The following is a 21576-nucleotide window of genomic DNA, read 5'->3' on the forward strand; positions in this document are numbered from 1 at the left end:
CGAGACTAAAAGGGATGGAAGGGGAGGCGGGGGGGGGAGGGGAGGACGGCTACAAATGAATGCATTCTGGCCTATAAAACAGAGCCAAAACTACTACACACACACACACACACACACATGCACAATCGTTTGTCGGTAATGAAAGAAAGTGAATTAATGAATGATGAGCTGGGTGAGGGCAGGGACGGGGGGCTGAAGACAAGGGATTATTGCACTGGTGAAGAGATATTGCACCGTAGACGAGTGTAAAATGCCAAATCACGCGCGCTGATCATTTGTGAACAGTCAATGCGTGCGTTGAAACACGAGGTAGATTTTCGGCAGTAATGCAGACACTGAAAATGAGCGGAAAAAAAAACACAAAAGATCAAAATTGCATTGTACTTTGAAATATCTCCACAAAACGTATGACCAACTTTTGAGGCATTATAAAGAGTTCATTTGGGGTTGAATTATACCCGTATTTCGTTTGATAGTTGTAGAACACGTGCCAACAAAACTAAACTGACAATATCGTGAACTATGAAACAAGGACCGATTTCATACGGTGGTAAGGACCTTTCTCAAGTCAAATTGCTCCAATTCATTCTGATACATGACATGGCATAAGTCAATGAAAAACAGCGACGATTGCGCCCACGAGTGAGAGAGTGATTACGAAATCTCGGATCAAGGGATGCATTGCAGCGAGACAGATTATTAAACTGGTGCTGATGCCAAAAGACAACTCCAGGGTACATTGTAAAAAGAGTGGGGCCAAAAGGTATAGCTGAAAATGTGTGCATTATGTGAAGACGAAGACATCAATCATATTCAAAGAGTTCAACGAGTTATCAGGTGCCTTGACAATCACCCTCCCATCGAATACATATTGCCACCACCGCCCATTAAGTAGTTTATAAACCTCACACAAATACACTGAACCTCAGAAAAAAAGAAGCACACTACAGTTGGCCTGTCAACTGTCAGCTATGAAATAGTGGAAACCGGAGTCACACTCACCTGCTATCGGAGACATCAAACACACACACACAAACACACATTTAAGACAGGGAAGGCAGATAAAAGACCGCGATTTATCAGTCCGCAAAATTCTCCACACTCGATAGGGTGGAGTAGTAGGTAGGGGCAATAGCAAAAGAAAACCAAAAACTACCAACCATCAAGAGAGAAAGCCTGCAACACAGTAGGCGTAATATGAGTGAAAAATGCAAATTAGGATGATCTTTGCTTCTTTCTTCCTTCCTGCCTACCTGGCTGCCTTTCGCTGTTCGGCGTGGGCCAAGAATTTGCATACACGCGAAGCCGATGAAGTGTGTGTGTAGGCATGTGCAGTAGACGTGTATCTCTGTCCGTGTGTTTATAGTGCGTGGCAGACCAACTAAATTCACTTCTCGCCTACCCCTTGCCTCAAGAAGAGGGGAAAAAATCACATATAAATTAGGCTAGTTTGATGCATTTTGTCGTTACCCATTACCACCACTACCACCACTGTGGTCCTGCACCACACCACTTGGGACAAATTAAGTTGTCAACATGATTGAAAAAAAAAAACAGTGCGTAAGACAGACAAATGTGGTGGTGGCCCAATTCCACCCTCCATCACCTTGCCGTGTCAATAAACCCAGTGGATTAAAATACAGCCCAAATTTCATCGTAGAAAACTCCATTAGCTGCGTAATTTGTCATTTTTTGTAAAAGAGCAAATCACGGGAAAAGTGCTTCCTCGAATCTAAATGAAAACGAGGAAAAAATCTACCATGGCACTGTAAATACAGAATTGACCAATCCACTTCCCCAAAAGGAGGAAAAATGCTCCCAAATCATTAAGTATGTCAAAGTTCAAAAGGAAAAAGGGAAAGTAGCAACAAAAAAACTAACTTCTTGTAGACTCGGTAGTTAATTTGCAAGACGACAAAAGGTGGAGCTTGGGTGAAAAAGCGAAGTTAGTTTTGACTCTATTACCCTGAAGTGTAGCCAATCAGAGGGCTGGACCCTCTATTAGCAGGGCTATTGGACCACGGATCCAAAAACAGGAAGAGGAAGGAAGGGAGTAAGTGTATAACCGGATTTACCTTCTTGAATAATTAATAGGAGAAAATGAAAGTCTTGGATTTTCAACTCCTGAGTGAGTAGAAGTAGCCTAATTAGAATACCCTAATCGTTTACCATTACAGAATTTGGGGAGAGGGGAGGGGATAGAAAGTGGAAGAGAATTACTAACCACGATAAGGCTGATAGCAAAGTAGATGAATTTCAGTGATTTGGGATGAATTAGAGATTCGCTGAGTGAAGTAAGAGTTGTCACATCCAAACCTCCAACTGTCTCGCCCCCACCTTCTCTTCCCTTCTCCCCCCCTCCCGCTGAAAGCGCGTGCCCGAAGCATTTTGCTGGGGAATTAAAAAACTTGTAAACACCAACCGCCATCGCAAAAAAGGAGACGAGTTTGTTTAAGAGCCACTAAAATTCGCTCAAACCATCAAAAATAAAATCAGTATAAAGCTCGAAGCATCCACAAAAAGGAGAAGAGTAAGAAAGAACACATATTCTGCAACGAAGCAATTTACCCTGAGGACTAGAAAGAAAGAAAACAAGAAAAGGTGATATTTTGAAGGAAGTCACCACTGTAAAGTGCGCTCAGTTAACTTTTAAAAGGAAAGGGCAATCTTAATTACAGGTAATTACCACCAACTTTAGCTATGCCAAACCAAAATAGTAGAAAGTAATTACCAAATCTGGAGAGACAACACAAGTAAAATGACCTGCCAAGAAAGGTGGCTTGTCTACCTACCTGCAGAAAAACAAGAGAACCGGATGTCCCGGGTGGATGAAAGAAGGTGAAGATTTGAAATGAAGGGTCAGCTCCACAAAAAAAGTGAGGCAGCTTCAACTGCCTTCAGTGGAAGACGAAGCAAGAGGCTCAAAATATGCGTCAAGGCACATTAAAAAGAAAGTTAACCCCAGCTGAAAACACATCAAGTGGGTCGGAGACACTCGAAAAAGAGGAAAAGACCGGCCGAAGGTAAGTTTCAGACCTGCAGAAATGAGAAGAGGGACAGATTTAAAACATCGAATGACGTTCTGATGGAGCGAATAGCATGCGAGCATTACACAATTTATGAAGAACAACTAAATGAGTGTGCTTTGAGGGGAAGAAACGCCTTAGCACCAGAATTTGAAGAATTGTTACGAGATCTGGGCGGGGCGGAGCTACTGAGGTTAACCTTCAGCCAAAACTACCTAATCCATCCACCGGGAAGGCACCGGTTGACGGGTTTGACAACACTGGAAACCGACATTCGCAACTTCCTGCTAAGCTAAGGCCTTTTCGCATATACTAGACCCACACAGTTAATGCAACTCTCTAAAAGAAAGGCGAGAATATATTTGGTTGGGAAGAAAAGTTCACATTTTTTTCTTTCTAGCCTCGTTTTCTAACAACAATGAACTATTGAGCAGGTGATGATGCACTTGCGCCCACAAAAGAACACAACACGGAGACAGCTTCCGCTGTTACCCTTGTTGGTGCGGCTGCACTTTTACCGGAGGTCATAACACCCGCATTGGGAGTTTTTTCTGCGGAGACCGTCAAGTTGATGGACGTGTGCCAGTCAGTGAGTAAATGTTTGAGGACGTTGCCTAGACTTTTTTTCCTACAAAAAACCAAACCGCCAGTTGGACAGATTCACCGACAGAGTGCTACACCGAAGGGGTATTGAGCACCACAACCCGAAGAAGTTTTAGCATTCAAACAGGCCAAAAAAAGTTGACCATTACGTCCAAATTGAAAAGCTCCTACACAGTTTGCAACCAGTTATCCACCAAAAAGGGTGGAAAAAAAGCACGCCACACATTAGTGTCGCCAAATGTAGGCAAGAAAATGAGTTTACAGGCCTGTTTACACACCATACCTGTAAAAGGGAGGCCACATCGCAATTTAACTATCACCCAAAGCACTTCCACACACTTTGTGGGTGACGAGATTGGAGTGAAATGCGGACAAAGCCAACCATTCACAGTATGAATTCATAATTGCCAATTTGACGATGGAAATATCACCGAGAAATATGGGAAAAGCACGACCTCTAAGCGATATGAAAAGTGCGGAAATTAGGAAAGGTGGCAGAAGAGGTGGTAAAATCCATAACCATGTAAAAAATGTACTAAGAGGAACATTGGATACTGAATTTTCAACATTGCTATGTAGGAGGGAGGGAAAGAAAATTCATCACACATGGAAAGAGGCGAACACACCCACACACACACTGCCTGTAACCAATCCCCGTAGGAACGTCATTTATATATGACGGGCACTAATTAGCAGATACATTTGATTATGAAATCGAGCCAAAAAAGTGGTCAAAGTTCACTCTGTGAATTATTTGTCAATAAAAAAGTGATGAAAGGGCATCAAATGACAAAGTGGCTAGCACCCTACCAGGTTGATGCTTAAATATTACTTGGTTACTTGGTTAATCGTGTGTGGAACATGGCCGGTACTTCCTGCCTAGCCTCCAGTGAGAAATCCATGGTTGAAGATCCCGTCTACACACAGACAAATACAATGTCTAAGCTCTTGGGGGATGGAATGATCTAGACCTTGAAAGTGTGGTGTGGGTAGTGAACAGATCATCTGGATGGTGACAATTGACATTTTCATTTTTCCAACGTTGGAATACAAAGGTTACTTCTCAGTTAGACAAAAAGCTGGTTGTTAGCTCTTGATACAGAGAATATATGGAACCCAATTATGTAGATTCCACGAATTTCTCTGCTCCACCCGCATGAAACATTACTGAAAAGTCTAAAACTTTAATCATTCCAGTTGACATAGGGACAATCTGAACAAGCGGTTTCATTCACCGATTCGATATCTGTCGACATTACGTTCTGTGGACGCACACTGCACCTACTCCAAATGCTACACGGCAAATCCAGTGAGACGGTTCTCCAGTTTCATGGATCCGGTTCAATCCACTTCGTCAATCGAACCAGCCGGGGCTATCCCCCTCGGAGTGAAGCGAAATTTGACGATGTAAGAGGAAAGTGGTAGAGAGAACCCAATACAGATTACCGTACTTGCCAGCTCAGTCCTGTCCACCAGTTCATGACGCAAGCGCAGGACTGTCGTGGCTAATGGTTACCTAACATTAGATTCGACTTCGTACGTGTTTGAGGCATCACGATCCTTGATGGAGCTCTGGCCTTTCTAAGTGTCCATCCCGTTTTAGTAAGAATGCATTTGAAAGAGCTCTCGCATTGTCCTTTTCATGTTGACGCCTCCTCATTTACTCACAGCTATATGAGTGTTTATTTCCTCCTCTGTCTTAATTTGCAATTTGAGCCATTCATTAGGTCAGTATCACAGTATCTCCTTTCTTTCCTTCCACCATTCTCATCTGATCGCCTTCGTGTGTTTGCAAACACCAAGATGGTAATGTTCATATCAATTTAGATTCAGTTTTTCGACATTTCTTAAAATTTAGGCCGCATTTCGCTTTGATATTGATGTGTCAGTGTTGAAGTTTGCTTTCTACCAACACAAGTACATACTGGGAGACGGACAGAGTGGGTGCCATAGATAGAGCCAATTTATCACTGACAATTATGCTATCACGTCCTACCGCACTGTCTTCAAACGCGATCCAACGGACCTGACCAGGAGTTTCTTCATGTCTAAAGCCTGGCTTAGTTTCGTAAACTAAGCCGATGTTGTGAGGGGGAGTTTAAAATGGGAGGAAAATGGCCAGAAGCATTACAAGAGGTACTCTATGGGGAGATTCAAGCATGCCAATGCCCTATAGTTCCTACAAATTGCGATCGAATGTGGTAGTTAGGACCCAAACATGGGTAGCACGCATCTTTTTTTTGGACTAATGCGGCAGATAGTGGCGCCTGAGTGAGATAAAATGAAGCACTTAGGCATTCCAGCGAACACATTTTAGCAACACATATAGAAGTCAGGCTATTATTAACCAGAGAAGTGCTTAATGATGCGTGTGAGAGACACAATGGTGTGGCGAAATGAACAAGAATTGGAGGCGGTAAGGGAAATGCTTGCTGCTAAACAGTAGTACAGAAAAGTACTCGCTAGCCTTGCTATAAAGCTGTGCATGGCATGTGCAAAAAAATGCGCCCCTTTCCACCCAATCGCAAAGGATATGAAGCCAAGAAAAAGAAACAAGAAACTGATCTCGGATACTAGGTATGATTGGGACGGATGCAGGTAAGCAGCAAAATTCGGCGAAAATGGACCTCGTTCGATAGGGCGTGTGGAAATCAAGCAGAAACAATCAGCAGGCCTTAATACGGGAAGTGGAAGGGCTTTTCGGACACTAATCCCTGCACAGAGCCTCTTCTTTCAATAGATAAAGTAGTCTTGCAATAATTTAAACAATCGGCTGTGCATCCTGATAGGCATGAAAGGTAGACGAGTTAAAAGGTGTTGGTTACCGACAATGAGTAGGCCCATTTCATCCATAACGAAATGAGGCTGAAACGCTGGGGAATATCCTTCTGAAGGCACTTAGAAGAGAAGAATTCTTTTGGGATGAAATAACACCAATTATGAATTATTAACCGCCCTTGAGTACCACAGAGTATACGAGGAGGAGGAATAAGGAGGGCTTGTACATATGTACGAGGCGTAGAAGTTAAGTGAAATGGTTTTAGGCATCCTATAGGACTTCAAACGAATCTATAGGTTGAAAAACCTAGAATACCCTCGAAGAGACCCTTGAAAATACAAATTCGGTATGAGAATATTCACCTTCACTAACGTGATGCTGCATCAATTATGGATGTGACAACGTTTACCAGTGGCTAAACGAAGCAGAAGTAAGGTATAAGCTATTTCCGAGTACCACAAATCATGACACGTTTGAGGGGGGAAATATCCCACCGATAAGATGGGAAGCAAAGTGATTGAGAGAATTACGCAGGGAAGGAGGAAGAACTCTACAAGGTGGTAGATATTTTCTACCACCGATAAAAGCAAAGAAAATACTCCTAATTTATTCACAGTAATAGAATTTAACGCTGTTGTTTCTGAAAAATTACCAAAAAACGTGACCTATGAAAGTAATTTGACACCTCTGATCGGCGAGGAAATAGATAAGAGAAATGCACTTTTAAAATATCCACAGAAAATGGAGTAAAATCAAGCAGAAAAGACGCATCCAAAAATCACCACAACCATGAAGTGACTTGGCAAAGGAGAAAACTTGACTCACGTGATAGGATTGAGGGAAGACTCGGGATGAGCGAGTAAGTGAAAACAAGAGATAGAAGGCGACCCAATGCCCCTCCCTACTGTCGATGTGTCTTAACATGGCGATGCAGGTTGCCTAGTTGCGCAAACGCCTTGGAGCACTGCGGACAGCGATAGGGCTTTTCACCCGTGTGTGTTCGGATGTGCGCTCGCAAGTGATCCTTCTGTGGAAAGGCCTTTGGACAGAAGCGACAGGGAAATGGGCGCTCACCTGTAAGGGAAGATGAATGAGACAATGGATTACAAGAAAAGATCTCTTACGACTCGTTCTACTGATGTCAACACTGACGAATTTACCTCAAAAGGATGGTAAGAGTAATTTCTCTGATTGGATATCACATCATAATGCAAAATAAGGAAGGTTTATATTGAGGAGGAATGAAACTGTCAAGAATCACAATAAAAGGGCTATCGAAATCGCATCGAAAACCGTCACAACTTCAGTTTAAGGCATAAAGACCGATTTGTAAGCGTACCCTGAGGACTCGATACCTACCAACGCCACAGCTAACATAGAAGAGTGGCAGTGAATGGGAAAAAGTATATAAAACCGACCTCCACACAAAAGTACTGTTTAACGAAGGGCAATTAGCATGAGTAGAATTTTTGGGCTCTACGAAACGCAAATCTAGAGTTAAATTCTCTCAGGAGACATTAGCTCCCTCGTTTTTTCTCGCTCTGGCATGCTGCTGACAGACAAAGTTGGAGCGAAACTATAAAAAGGGTGAGAAAGACTTTTGGAGCAGAAACGATGCTGGCTTACAGGAGTGAAAACGCCTGAAAGTAGATCTCAGGGTTGGTGACGGGAAGCCACGCCCGTAACACCTACCCTATCCGTCGCCCAACGCAAGGTTGCGCTGATAGGCAGCCAACTCTCGCATCGCCACACCCTATAGGGCCTCCACCAAAATCCAAACAAATTTCTAAATGTCAAAACAAGGCTGGAATTTAAACAAGCCATGTCGGAAAACTGAGCCAAAAGCGATGCAAACATCACGTTATGCTGTTTACAAATACACGGAAGGAATTTCATAAGAGTGGCAGAAAAAAGATAATGCGATACTGACCTAATAGATGGCCCAAATTACAAAATAAGGCAGAGAAGCAAATAAGCTCCCCGATGGATGTGGTTAAAAGAAGAGGCAACAACACTAAAAAGGACAATGCAAGAGTTCTTTCAAATGTGTCCTCGCTAGAAGGGGATAAGCATTCGTAGAAGTTGGAGAGGCATCAAGAATTGTGACGCCTCAAAAGTGTCGCAGTAGAGAGGCCTTCCCGTGAAGTTAAACCGGAACGGTGTGTAAGCATTACCAGTGAGCTATGATGTGTGTGTCGAGCGACCAAGAAAGTTGTGCTGTCGCATCGTAACTCCTGAGGAGGTGTCGGAGTCATAAATTGGTGGACAGGACTAAGTCGACCAGTACGGCAATCTGTATTGTGTGTAATCCGCCACTTTCCCCTCACATTATCAAATTTCAGTCCAACCTGAAGGGCATGGCTCTAAGTGGTTCGATTGGCGAAGTGGATCAAACTTGAACCATGAAGCTGGAGAACCATCTCGCTGGATTTGTTATGAACCATTATGAAGAGTGGGTATGCCTGTGGCTACCGGTACAGTATCCTACACTTGGAACCTGCACTTATACCATCAAAAATTGGTTAAACCTGATGGACGTGATTCGAAATTGTCTGCTTTACGAAACTGAACTGGATCCCAGGAATGAAGAAGCGCCTGATCAGGTTCATCGTGCAGCAGAAGGTAACACTTACAAACGCTTCAGACAACTAGATTCTGATGACTGTTGCACCAGAGTTCAAAGCAGTTTAACGTGAGTCCTGACAAGGCATTTGTATGAACCTATCTCAATCAGGAGGTATGTGCAGGTGTTGCCTTAGTAGACTCCGATGAGCATCAAACAACCGCCAATTTATCCACGGCTTCTTTCATGTACCTTATGAAAACGGGCCCCGCATTTTAAATCCTGTGCTGATTGATTGACTTGTGGTGCAAAAATTGTTTTGTATGCATTGCAATGAGCAAAAAAAACCCAAGTGTGTGTGTATGCGTGATTGGGTTTGTGGTGGACTGCAGACGAGATTGTTACTGCGAAAGCCGACATGTCTCCACTCGATACAACTGGAAGGTGTCCAAGACCAAATTATGTTTTAGAAACATGTGAGACTGACCAAACGGTCGAAATTAGGCCCCATTTTTTTCTAAGGTAAGACCTATGGCAGCCGCGAGGCCTACCCACGAGAACACCCCATACTACACTTTATGAATGGGATGGGATGGAAGGGAAAGTGACAACTTCTCTCCCCACTCTTCGTAGTTCACGGATGACATTTCTCTATGTAATGGCATTTGAGGACCAAAAAGAGCAGAAACGGAGGCTTTTTTGCTTCTCAAGACAATGCATTTTAGAAAAGTAGAATCCACACTAACGACCCTTTAAAAGAGGATTGACAACCTGCAGCGGTGGATTACGTCAACGGATACCGGAACTCAGAAAGCTCTCTCTGACTGTGGTTGATCAAATCAAAAATAACAGCTATCACAATTCAAAAGCTAGCTTGGAAATCAGCGAGAAGAGAAAATAAGTGCTTTTCATGCAAAACCGTGAGATGAAGCGTAATTAAAGTTAAAGAAAACTCCCCTCCCATCTCACGCGAAAGTAGGGCGAGGGGAAACGGATTAGGGCAGACCAAGAGTAAGAGAAGATCAGTGATGCTTGATTGCTCCCCACCAAAAGTTCTCTTCAATCATAAGTCACGTTTTCAGATGACTGCGCGGTGGAGGTTTTTAAACCCACAAAGAGCGAAATTTTTCGCTGTGCGGGCTTTGGATAGCCCCATATAAAAGGGCGAAGGCTTAGATCTAACCAAATAGTCGGGAGCTACGATGCCTTATGACCACGGAAAAGGGTTTTTTTGAAAGAAAAGCAATAGACTGGAAGCACATGCAGTAGGAGTTGATCATGTTGAACCCATAAAAACTACGACACACACTAAAAGGAAGAAAGCTAGGGACTAGGAGTTGAAGGAAGATGCTTTGGAAAGGAGCAATTTTGTGTAGTGTAGAAAATTCCTTTTGGATAAGTGAAAGTAAGAGGAAACTACCAAAACTTGGGAGGTCAGAATCTTACAAAATACCCCTCCCAAGTGCCTTACGTTTTATGAACCATGAACAAAGGAATAAGTTCATTTACAAAAAGCACAAACAATCCACCGAACCGATATTTTAAAGGTGCGAAGATGAGATAAAGATGGGGAATTACATAGAGCATCAAGGAACAAAACGATCTTAAAAAGGGGAAAGAGAAAGTGGAAGAAATTAAACAAGTCAAGGCCAAAGTTGAGAAGTTAGCAAGATGATTGAGCATCCGGACGGAAATAACACCACTTCGAAGAGCCACTAGAGGCATGGAAATCAGTCCCAAAAAGGGAATAGAACAAACAAAAATACGATTTTAACTGCCAAATTATCAATCAACTTACAAAGGAAGCTTCCCTGTTCATATTGTTCAGTTATTTACATAAAACACTATTGATGGGCTATGGTGTTTTCTTTTTCTCATGAAAAAAACGTGCCTTTTAACACCGTTGTAGCAAAGGCTTCCAGACTTCTGAGTGCACGGATAATATAGCACTGCAGCACACTAAAAAGTACAGAAATGATGCACGAAAAGCCTGTATGGATCACCCAAGCCGTTCCTAATCACTTTTAGGCCTGCTTTTTGGTAAGCGAACAAGCTACAGCCCCATCTTGGCATTTAGTATTGTTGATGCGGTAGCAACATGACCCCGAAGACCCGTCAGTAGGAGACGCAGAAACACGCGCACAGGGTAATGTCTGATAGCAGAAAGGTTTGGAAATTTTTTGTGAAGACGGTGCGATGGCAAAAGATGATGTAGTGACATATAGTACACAACTTCTTGTATAAGGCATTGGCACTTCGTGAGGTAAAGAAATTTTTACTATGAAGTGTATGTATGAGAGAGCAATTGTAATTCAGGGAGAAAAGGTACATCTCAGAGATATGGAAATGCAGTAGTAAATGGAACACTGGGTTCAAGAGATCACAACCCATCTCCAACGACTCCGCAAAGGCCATTTTTTGGAGGAAGGTCAATGAAATATGCGAATTAGGAGGCTTACAACGAATAGAGACTGTTAAGTCAGACTTTTAGATAAAAAAAAACACGAAATATGCCTGACAAGGATGATGAGTGGAGAAAGGAGCCAATAAATGGGAAGGTGGGAGTTCAGCCTCCAACTTCTGGCTAAGGTAGCTGGAAAAAGTAAAAGAATAACCCATCAAACGGTTGTAGATAGGTAAGTTAGGAAAATTAGGGATTCGTCAGAAGAAAAATGTGGAGGGCAGGACCAAGGATGGAAGGGAAGTAGACAAAGAGTACGCCTCATACACTAAAGTTGGAGCGTGGGAAGTTTCGACTGCTAACCTAAATCACAAGATTGGAGAAATGGACCTGAAAGTGGTGAAATAAAAAAAAGAGGAAACAGTTGAATCAAGTTAGGGTAGGTGAGGCCACACGCAGGCAGGGTTTCGAATGGATTGGAAAGTTAAAAGTAGAAAAAATAAAAGAGAAGCGACATACCTTTATTGTCAAAAAACTTTCTGTTAAATTAGGGCCAAATATGCGATTTACAAAACCAAGAGCGAGAGAGGCGGAGTAGAATTTCGATGACAAGAAATGTTCGGATGAGTCAAATGTGAGACACACACACAGAGGGTGGATTTAGGTAACTGGGGTACAGAAAGGTGAGAAACAAGGCCAAAAAGAAGAGTGAAGAGTCCTGATTTGTGAACATCAGAAATGAAGTAGAGCTAAATGAGAAAAGTTGGCTGTACAAGTCATATAACTGCAATCATGGAGATGTGACAACCACGGCAAGTGAAATTGACAGATTATCAAAAGTCCGGTGGTAGTGAAGGCAGACAGAGGTAAGAAAAGTGGTCCATTACATGTGTGACACACTAGTCGCGAATGGAATAGTCAATCGCAGATCACGGAAAAAAGAAGGCGAGAGAAGTTAAATTCACTAGCCAAGAAAGCGCGGAACAGCTACAAGATTGGAAAATACACACAGCGAAATATTCAAAAAGAGGATCTACGGTCATACACTTGTAAAAGGTAAGATTGAGAATGAAAGAAGGGCGACATCGAAAGTGAAATAGTTGAATCGAGGTCAGGTAACACCAGAATGTATTCAGAACATCAAAGACACTAAAAAACTTGAGCAGTACATAGACCATACCGAATGGAGCTAACACTATTGAATAGACAAACAGCACTAAATCTAGTGAGCAGACTCTGATTACCAGTAAACAATAACTACGTGAGTGACAAAGGCACGCACCAGTATGAGTTCGTATGTGCGCCTGAAGGTTGTCCTTCCTCTCACAACTTTTTGTGCAGAAGGGGCACTGGTGTCGACGTCTTAGCGTTGAAACGGCTGCCACAACAGCGGAGACGACAGTGTTGGATTCCTCGGAGGAAAAACGATGTTTCGAAGGGGTCACAGGTTTGGCGAACGACGGTGCTGGAAGAATTTCCACGGCCGGTGGAAGAACAGCAGGAGCCAAGGGCTTGACCGACGTAACTATCGCTGGTGTGGATGCCATTGTTGATGATGGAGGAAGGGGTAGACGAGGACTTAACGTTTCAGATTTACTTGGAATGCTGACCAGCTTAGTGGATGATGTGGTCACTATGGGGAGCGTGACGTCATCTAAAATCCGTAGGAAAAGCAAGGATCATTGCCGTAGCCAAACCTAAACCAAGAGCAACTTTTTGCCAAGGTGCACTAGCCAAAAATAAGTTGGTCAGACATTTTTATGTGCACCAAGAGAACGAAGAAATGCAGAAAAACTAGGGAAAAGCGTATGCGAATGGGCACTACCCCCAATTTCCCTGTAGTGAATTTTCTAAGTTCACATCTGTTTTTGGTCTCGCCAAATTTGGATTTCATTAAAATAAAAAACAATGAGAGCTGACTAGACCAAAGGCGACGTACATGCGTAGTCAATTCGAAGCCTTCCAGCTAACTCGAGTAAATCAGTTGAGGCGGATCAAGTAGGGAGATGCAATGCAATCGTAACTCCCACTTAAGATAACATCAATGAAATAGGGTAAACTAGGTATATCACAACCAAGAAATCTGAAAACAGAATTAATGATTGCCTTCAAATGGAAAACCAGGCAAATCGCAAAACCGGTAAAGCAAATTGGTTGTTGATAGTAGGACATGAAATGCATTCGGTTACAGAGAATTCCAAATCTTCGACAAGTTAATTACTAGTGTCACGCATGCGTGACACCCCAAACTTCCTGTCTGAGCCCAACGTCACAAAAGCGTGACATGCATTTTTTATCAACTTATGATAAATTGGTTCTTTTATTGAGGCATTTTGCGAAACTTTTCGAGCAGGAGAAAGAGAAATAAAAATCACAAAAAGGTAGTGCTCATGAAAGATCTAAACGACAAAGCACGACAGCATGTAAACAGGTGATGCTTTAGACATGAGAGAAAACTGAAGAATACGTCTTCGCTAAACATAAAAAAAAACAAACTTTGCGATTCAAAATCCAAGAACACACTTTTGTTGGAGGGAATGATGCCAACAGGAGTAGTCTTCGGTGCATCAGCAGCCCGAATGAGTAGGAACTGCGTGGTACCAGAGACACCAGTGCCGGGTAAGGAGGTGAGCAGTGCAGTGGACGGCGGCATCTGCTGTTGCTGCTGCTTCTGGTGCTGCAGAGCTGCTGCCACAGCGAGAGGGAGGAGCAGGAGGGACCCGGCACCACTGGAGGGATTGTTGATGGGTACAAGAAGGGTCTGTTTGGCAAGAGATACCTCAAAAGGTGGTCGTGAGGTATTAGGCAGGATAAAACGCGGCTGCGACTTTTGTGAACTCGGCTCGGTTTCCTTAGTGGGTGTAGTGACAGGGGTGTCGGAGGCGATGATTGGACGCCACTGATGACTTGGGACTTGGCATGACACACTAACCGAGGCTGGTCCACTGCCGTATTTGCTTTGCGGAGGAGCATGAGGTACCGAAGATGGTAGTTGAAGTGGCTAGGAGAGAATGCAAATGCAAATTAATAAATGACTTTTTACTCATTAACTCGAAAGTAGCAACTTCGAAACCAAACTCAAACCTAAAAAAAAGAGAAACAAAAGCTTAACCCAAAAGACGCCGGAATGTAATTCATGGTCTGCTTTATTCAAAATGATAAGAATTGAGTTGTTGGGCCCTTTATGCGAACTAATTTTTGACAAAAACGTAAATGCCATTATCAAACTCGTGACAAAAGGACTCGAAAACAAGATCACTTAGGGGTAAATATGTGGAAGCCGATAAGATTTAGTAAGTTTAAAACAAGAGTTCGCCTTTGTTAAGCCAATGAAAAAGGCAGGTGAACATACTTTACAACTTAATTTTGAGGTAATTTCACTAGAATCTAGTGATGACAACATCGACTGGGGAGCCGTCACAGCGCAGGAAGCAAAATTCTCCGAAGAAGCCGATGATGGGAATTGTAAAGAGTGTTCGAAAGGCGGCTCAGTCAACGACGAGCTTGATGGGGTAGAAAAAAGGACACCTGCAGAAGTAGATGCATTTCTCGAATGAAATTTCATTATCTGATCAACCGTCGGAAGCTTAGTTGATTTCAGTGACTCTTCGTGTTTCACCATAGAAATGGCAGGAGAAGGAGGATTCGGCAACCAAAAGGAATTCGTTGACTCAGTTAGAGGTTTCTCGTCAGTGAAACATGATCGCTCGCTTACGATTTGGAGTAATTCATTCAGGTCGCTATCAGGATTGGAAGGAGGTTCCACGTAAGACTTGTTGCGTAGCAGGGTATCAACACTGTCCAAATGGACCTTATGTGTTTCTGGTTGCAGAAGAGAAGAGGAGTAGAAATCGCTTGGCTTGGTGCCCAAGTGAGAAAGGAAGACATTCTTCACATCAGCTGATCCATCCACGACACAGGTAGGGAGGTGATTCGGCTCCTTCTTTAGTCCAAGAATGAAGTGTGGAAGGCGTTGAGGAGTGTTTTGTGGAGTGCAGGTTAAAACTGAAACATCTGACTGCATTTTTACAGATGAAATCAGTTCTAAAACCTATACCTGAAAGCAAATAAAGGTCTACGGTAACAAATCCTAGCATCCAAAAAAAAACGTCCTGATTTGCACTGGATACATGCACGAAAGATATCATATATGGGCTACGGGGACTAATAACGACATTTCATGTAACTTCTTGAGCAGTTTAAGGATCAAATATGTTTATTAATCCAGCCGACCCCAAAGACATGAAAAATTTGATGTGAACATTCCTAAAACTCAATAAGCAAAGAGTGATGATCCTTTTAACGCTAAGCACAGTTTAGCAATACCGTCTTCATTAAACCTCCACATACGAAAAAGACTATGAAATTTTGAAGAGGGACAAAGCCGAGGCTAGGAGGCTCAAGCAAAAAAATCAAAGAAAAAGTTACCTGCACAGGAACATTAATTTACTATGCATTCAAAATAACACCCATCCCGCGGGGAAAAACAGCGTATAGAATCCGACCAAACGTAAGCAGCGTCGAATGAAGCGCTTCATGGCTGTCGATGACTCATGAAAACGATATTTCAAGGTCTTTCGCCTCAGATTATAATATACAAAGTTCTATTGTCATTGAATCTATCATGAAGGCATTACGTGCAACCAACCTTATTTACCGTATTTTATATTAAGCTGTTTAAAATGTATTTAGGGAACCGCAAAGCAAGGTTTTGAGTATAGTTAGCGGGAGAAAATATAGCGAGAAAACTGCTGTGTTTTAAATGCAAGTGGGGTAAATGCATGCACCCTAAAAAGGCTAAAGTAGCTGATAACAAAACCTGTGCATTTCTTGTCCTTCTAATGCACACTAATCGAAGAATTTCTATATTCATTGGTTACAAGAGGCACCCAATTTATTCTGGGATCGGATGAGGCTGAAATAGCATAAGACAAAAATTCCTTTTATACAGGTGGGTTGTACGGCTACTGTTGCACTTAGGAGGCCAAAATACCCAGCTTAAGTGCCATCTACAGAGACTTTGGTGTCCATGTGCTCAAACTCAGCGTCAAACGAAATATTAATGCATCACATGTGTGTAGATCTCAGAGAAATTTTGGGGGTAGCAATAGTTAAAGGCGCTATAAGGATTCCTTTTTACTGGCACATAAAAAGTGACAAATCTATTCACGTGGCTTGAAGGCCATGCTGCTGAGCAGGAATAGAGCTTTTGTAGGCTGACACGATTACAACATCAGTGACGCATCTTAAGATTTCGTTGTATCTAGAGCAGTGCTTGATTTCAAAACTTTACTAAAAAAATACTCCTTTATTCTTGCACCATTCAAGACTGAAAAACACGCATTAACGTGTGCATTTCTTATGCTAATTGCTATTCATGTTAAATTTATCCGGAAAGCGAATTTCTTAGCAAAGTACATCATCTAAAACCAGTTTTACACTGTCTTTATTCTTTTTCGACTCAAATTCTCTACTTTTTCGCATTTTAGTGCCTTTATCTTTCTGCATGTATTCCGTCCATCTAGTAGAGAAACGAACGGGGCATCATTTTTCCATATATTTAAAACCTTATAATAGGTGCAGCACCGCCCTCCTTCCTCGACTTCAGGGTTTGGTAATTAGCTAAGTAACCAAAGAATAGTTATTCTTTACCTACGGAATAGCATCCTAATGACTATAAAGAGCTCGAGTAATCACATAGTTCTTCATTAAACTAATTATTTAACAACCCCATGTTCTGAAGAAATTTCTTTCTGCTTAAACTAGTTCAGTCAATTCCGCAATGGACTCAATGTGTCTCTCTTCCACACCTGATTTCATGCACTTAGAACTGGACTTTAGGGGCTTGTTTACGGGTGCAGCCGATACTATCAGTAGTTCTGTGGCACTTTTATTTGTTTAACCACTTTGACACTAAACTATTGACTGGTTAGAACTCGTGATATGACTTGTTATGGTAAATGATTAAATCAGTCCACAAACCAGACTTTGTGACCTTTCTCCTCTCTTTAGTAAATAATAGCTAAGACCTGTCCTTTTCTGGAGCATATTCACGTTAAACAAAGGCGGAAATGCATGGGGAACATAAGTAAACCTTGCCAGTAAATTAACATGTCTTTTCGCCATGGAACACGTGCATTCGCTATGCAAATTATTTCCATGTCACGACTCGCATACACACATACTCGTATGCTGCCTCATTTTACGTATTTGATGTCCTGTGATAAGACCTTCTCTCTCACATATTTGGGTCGCTTTACTGCCCGCAACTTTGGGTACTCCAATACCGACGCCATTCATCACCAACTTGTGGAATACTACATCGCCTATCTTAAACAAGCTCTCGAGAATAGGATCCCCTTCAGTAGACTTGATATACAAAATCCCATTGAATCGCGTTTAGTCTCTCTCGAGGACGACTGTCTTAGCGTACGCAGTTGGCGTTATCGTAGCTTCGACACAAAGGGAACTCTGATCAACGAACGAGATGTATATAAGTTTGAACGCATTGTCCTCTGTGATTGTCTCTGCTTTGAAGTGGTGCAGTCAGCCTCTCGAAGGCAGTCAGGCCTGTGTTATGGTTACCTGCGCAGGGCTTCCGATGCGCGTTACACCATTCCCGAGTCGAATCTCCACGAATTGGACACTCAGCTGAGCGCCTGGTTATTAAAGTACCGCCAATTTCCACGTCCACCACTCGTCGTTATTGCTATTCGACGAGGTTTTAAAGAAGAAAATTCAGTAGACTTACTTGTCTTCTTTGCACCTAATTTAAAATTGGGGCTAGACTTTGTTCGAAGTGTCACTGAGATGACATGTCGTGCGGGAAATACGAAAGTGACACCTCGTCGGAGACGTGCTAAAACAGTTGACGCAAGGTATTTCAGTTCACCGGTCACGTCACCAAGGGGCCGCTCTGGGTGTTCAAGATCTAATGAACGATCTAGAGGGCCAAGAAGGCATCAAGACAAAAGTGGCAATCAAGCTAGACCCCTTTCTGTGGAACCACTCTACGAGCCGATGCAGAAAATGCGACTGGATGAGCATCACAGTAATGTGATGGACACATCTTATCATTGTCCCTGCAACTGTTGCCAGTCCATGGGGCTTTTACCGTCAATATTCACATCCAGTGAACTGGAACGATTGCAAAATAGAATTATGCAATACAGACTTGGTCAAGAAGCCTTGCATCATGTGTACAATCGGAGGCATGTGCTGAAAAACCACAAGAGGCCAAATAGACAAGCTTCTGGAGGTATCCAAACCAAATTCCACTCCCACTCTTGCTCAGGGCTGAATGACGATTTAGGCAAACTCTACGAACACAATGTGTGACGAAAATTACCTCGCGAGTTTCCCGAGTTTGTCATTCAAGCCTTGTTTGTCTTATCAAACATTCCCTCATGTAATATCCAATTTGCCATAACTGCATAATGTCCAAGTAGCAGTTGCATCAACGAGTGTTTAGCTTGCCCTATATACAGTAATTTTTACTGTTCAAAAGAAGTTCATCTTTGTAATAGGCATGTCTACGCAAACTATTGTACTGAGTTTGGGTCATCGCCATTAAAATATGTAAAACAAATTCATCTTTTTGCTTTGATAGAAAGAAAATTGTAAATAAATCCATTTATTCACCTAACTGCAAGGTTATTCCAAAGACTTTAAAATGAGTTAGTAATTTAGCTGTCGAATTTTGCGAGTTTAAAATTGTACCTAAGGAAGAACTACTGCCCACAATATATTAAATTAAACAAGATTAATATTTTGCAGTTTGTTTGGGTGCATTGAATGTTTGGACGACTTTTAAGTAGGCGTTGGGTGGGTGCCGATTGCCTTCGAAATTAGTTAAGGCCCAGTTAGAACCAACATTTCATTGTAGGTTTTTAGCAAGTCATTCATATATTTCGAGCATTAGGAATAAGTGGGGTTAATTTTGATCCAACTAAGCAACAATCTGACCATTTTTCCACAGACATTAAAACTCTTCAGTTAACTCCTTTCACCAGTTCCAAGTTCTATTATAATTGTGGCGATTTAGGCACTTAATTGAGTCATAACTGAGGGGTAGAACATTTAATAAGTCCCCCAAAATACTGATGGTCACATACTAGCAAGAGGATTGGTCGGTTCTTATGGAGAGCCGCTGTCGCTCCTCTAACCCTAATAAATTAACATAATGTGTGGGGAAAACGTAGATCGGTTTTGGTTGGTCTAGTTGCCATATATGGCTATATGGAATTTAATTGTGACGAAAAAAATATCCGTCGCATCAGTGCGCGGTCAAGATGGCAGAGAAATAATTACTTTTCAGAGATAATTGTTGAACTTGAGGAGAAAATCACTTGTAGGTCTCACTGATATAGTACTGTGAGACGCGTAGAGCATAAAAGTGGGTCCCAAATCACTCGGGGGAGAATTGGAAAAAAATCCGTTTGAAGGGCGCTTGAGTGATCAGTTGTCAAAATCACATTCCCTCCTCCCAATGCAGCCGAACGATGACACAAGCCACCTAGACTACAGGTAACCCCTTTAATCACTTCTCACAGCGCGTGTGACAGTCGAACGCCAATGCTGAGGAAGGACGAAACGCACTGCTCAGAGCTATGCCATCAGGGCGTTGCAGGAAAGGAGGAAGCCAAGGCGATGTCTTTTACCTTCGCTCCAATCCCCCTCCACTCCCACCTCGCCTCATATACAACAGTGTTAGATCTTCAAACGGGCAGCCTTCACAATGGCACGAAATCTCAGGTCTTGCGTTTTGTCGGCCCAACAAAATTGGACTTTGCTCCTACGGACTAATTCACTGATCCTCGTTGTCCTGGTTGTATCCTACGCTATTTCCAGTTGTATCGTACTATGTGAATAGGCGCATTTGTAGGCCACCAGGCATTCACACCAATCCACTCACCCACAACGCTTACCACTGGGATGTCACGGGTGCCCTAAATATATGTATGTGAATGCTGTCAGCACCGTGATTGGACAATTTTAGATTGACCAATGATATGCTTCTTTGCCCGACATTGAATCACATCAAGATTTGCCTCATCCAATGAAAACAGTCCTTTCCAAGAGTGTGTTTACGTAGTCTACGTGGAGGAAATGGCTGTCTGACTGACATCCACAAAAGTTTTGGAGTCACCTGCTTGCGCATGGCATGCAGGTGACTCCAAAACTTTTCCTTTTTAGTTGACTTTTTCACCTGGTTATCACTAGGAGAAAGCAAAAGGCAAATAAATGTGGATGTCACCTTCTTCATCAACATACGCTTAAGCGGTATTGTCCTCTCGCGCTTAATCCTGTTGGCGAATGGGATCGCCTGAAATCGAGGCAACTACCGCGGCGACTGATTTTGTTGTGGCCCCCCCAACTGGCGTTTTTTGGGTCTGGATGAGTGGCGGCCGCGCCCACAATCTCATTCCGGCTTCTGGACAAACCATTTCGCCAATTACCTTGGTGTTTACCTTCAGTAGGCGATTGGTAAAGATATTTCACGTTATTCTTTATACACTGAGTGAAGATAAAGCTGTATGGACCCACCCGGCGCTTAATGTGGGGATACATTTGGTGCCAGTAGAAAACGAAAATAGCCAGCTTCACTCTCTTCCTACGAAAACCTCTAAACAACTGCGGCAAATTGGCAATCGCTTTCCACAGAACGCTTCTTCGTACTTCCATTCGTACTCCAAATGTATGGGCAGTCTGCCGTATCCTCTCAACATCTCTGGCACGATCGGGAACCCTGGTGACGATCACGCAATTGAGAAGCTTAGTGACGGATCCTGCCGAATTCTCTCGTCCTGCTGGAGTAGCGAAGCCTCAGTTCTGGCAATTGCCGCGTTTTAAATCTACCTGGATCCAACTCCTTCAAACCCAATCAGAATTTTGATGCTAAAATATTTCTCCAATTCATGGATCAATCGAATTCCGACAAATTCTTAATTCATTCTGGCAGTGGCAATAATTCCAAGATCCTTCTTGACACTTTAAAGTGGCAAAATGTTCTACAATTCCACAATCCCTCTTGGTCTTCACACATGGAAGTTCTGGGTAGTTCAGTGTTTTGTCATAATGCTCCTCAAAGTATTGCGTAACGGATTGTTTGATAGCTGCGATCATTTTGTACACTCGCAGAACATCTTGATAAACCATATACCACAAAACGCTTCCTATAATGACTAGCTTCAACGCGGAGTGA

The 21576-nt window shown here is 42.6% G+C and overlaps 2 protein-coding genes across 2 annotated transcripts; one reads left to right on the forward strand and one right to left on the reverse strand. All coding sequences in view use genetic code 11, as the record gives it.

The window, feature by feature from the left end:
* Positions 1 to 7309: 7309 nt before the first annotated feature.
* Positions 7310 to 15396, reverse strand: EGR_07942 (Zinc finger and SCAN domain-containing protein 5B; the record flags this gene model as incomplete). The annotated part of the gene is made up of 4 exons (XM_024497191.1): positions 7310 to 7482; positions 12655 to 13026; positions 13896 to 14373; positions 14725 to 15396. 4 exons carry the CDS (start codon positions 15394 to 15396, stop codon positions 7310 to 7312), a joined length of 1695 nt encoding a protein of 564 aa, XP_024348389.1.
* A 2189-nt stretch (positions 15397 to 17585) lies between these two features.
* On the forward strand, positions 17586 to 18710 carry EGR_07943 (hypothetical protein; the record flags this gene model as incomplete). The annotated part of the gene is made up of 1 exon (XM_024497192.1): positions 17586 to 18710. The coding sequence occupies one exon, from the start codon at positions 17586 to 17588 to the stop codon at positions 18708 to 18710; it is 1125 nt and encodes a 374-aa protein (XP_024348390.1).
* Positions 18711 to 21576: the final 2866 nt, after the last annotated feature.

The sequence above is a fragment of the Echinococcus granulosus genome (genome assembly GCF_000524195.1).
Source record: "Echinococcus granulosus chromosome Unknown EG_S00091, whole genome shotgun sequence".
Classification (NCBI taxonomy): domain Eukaryota; kingdom Metazoa; phylum Platyhelminthes; class Cestoda; order Cyclophyllidea; family Taeniidae; genus Echinococcus; species Echinococcus granulosus.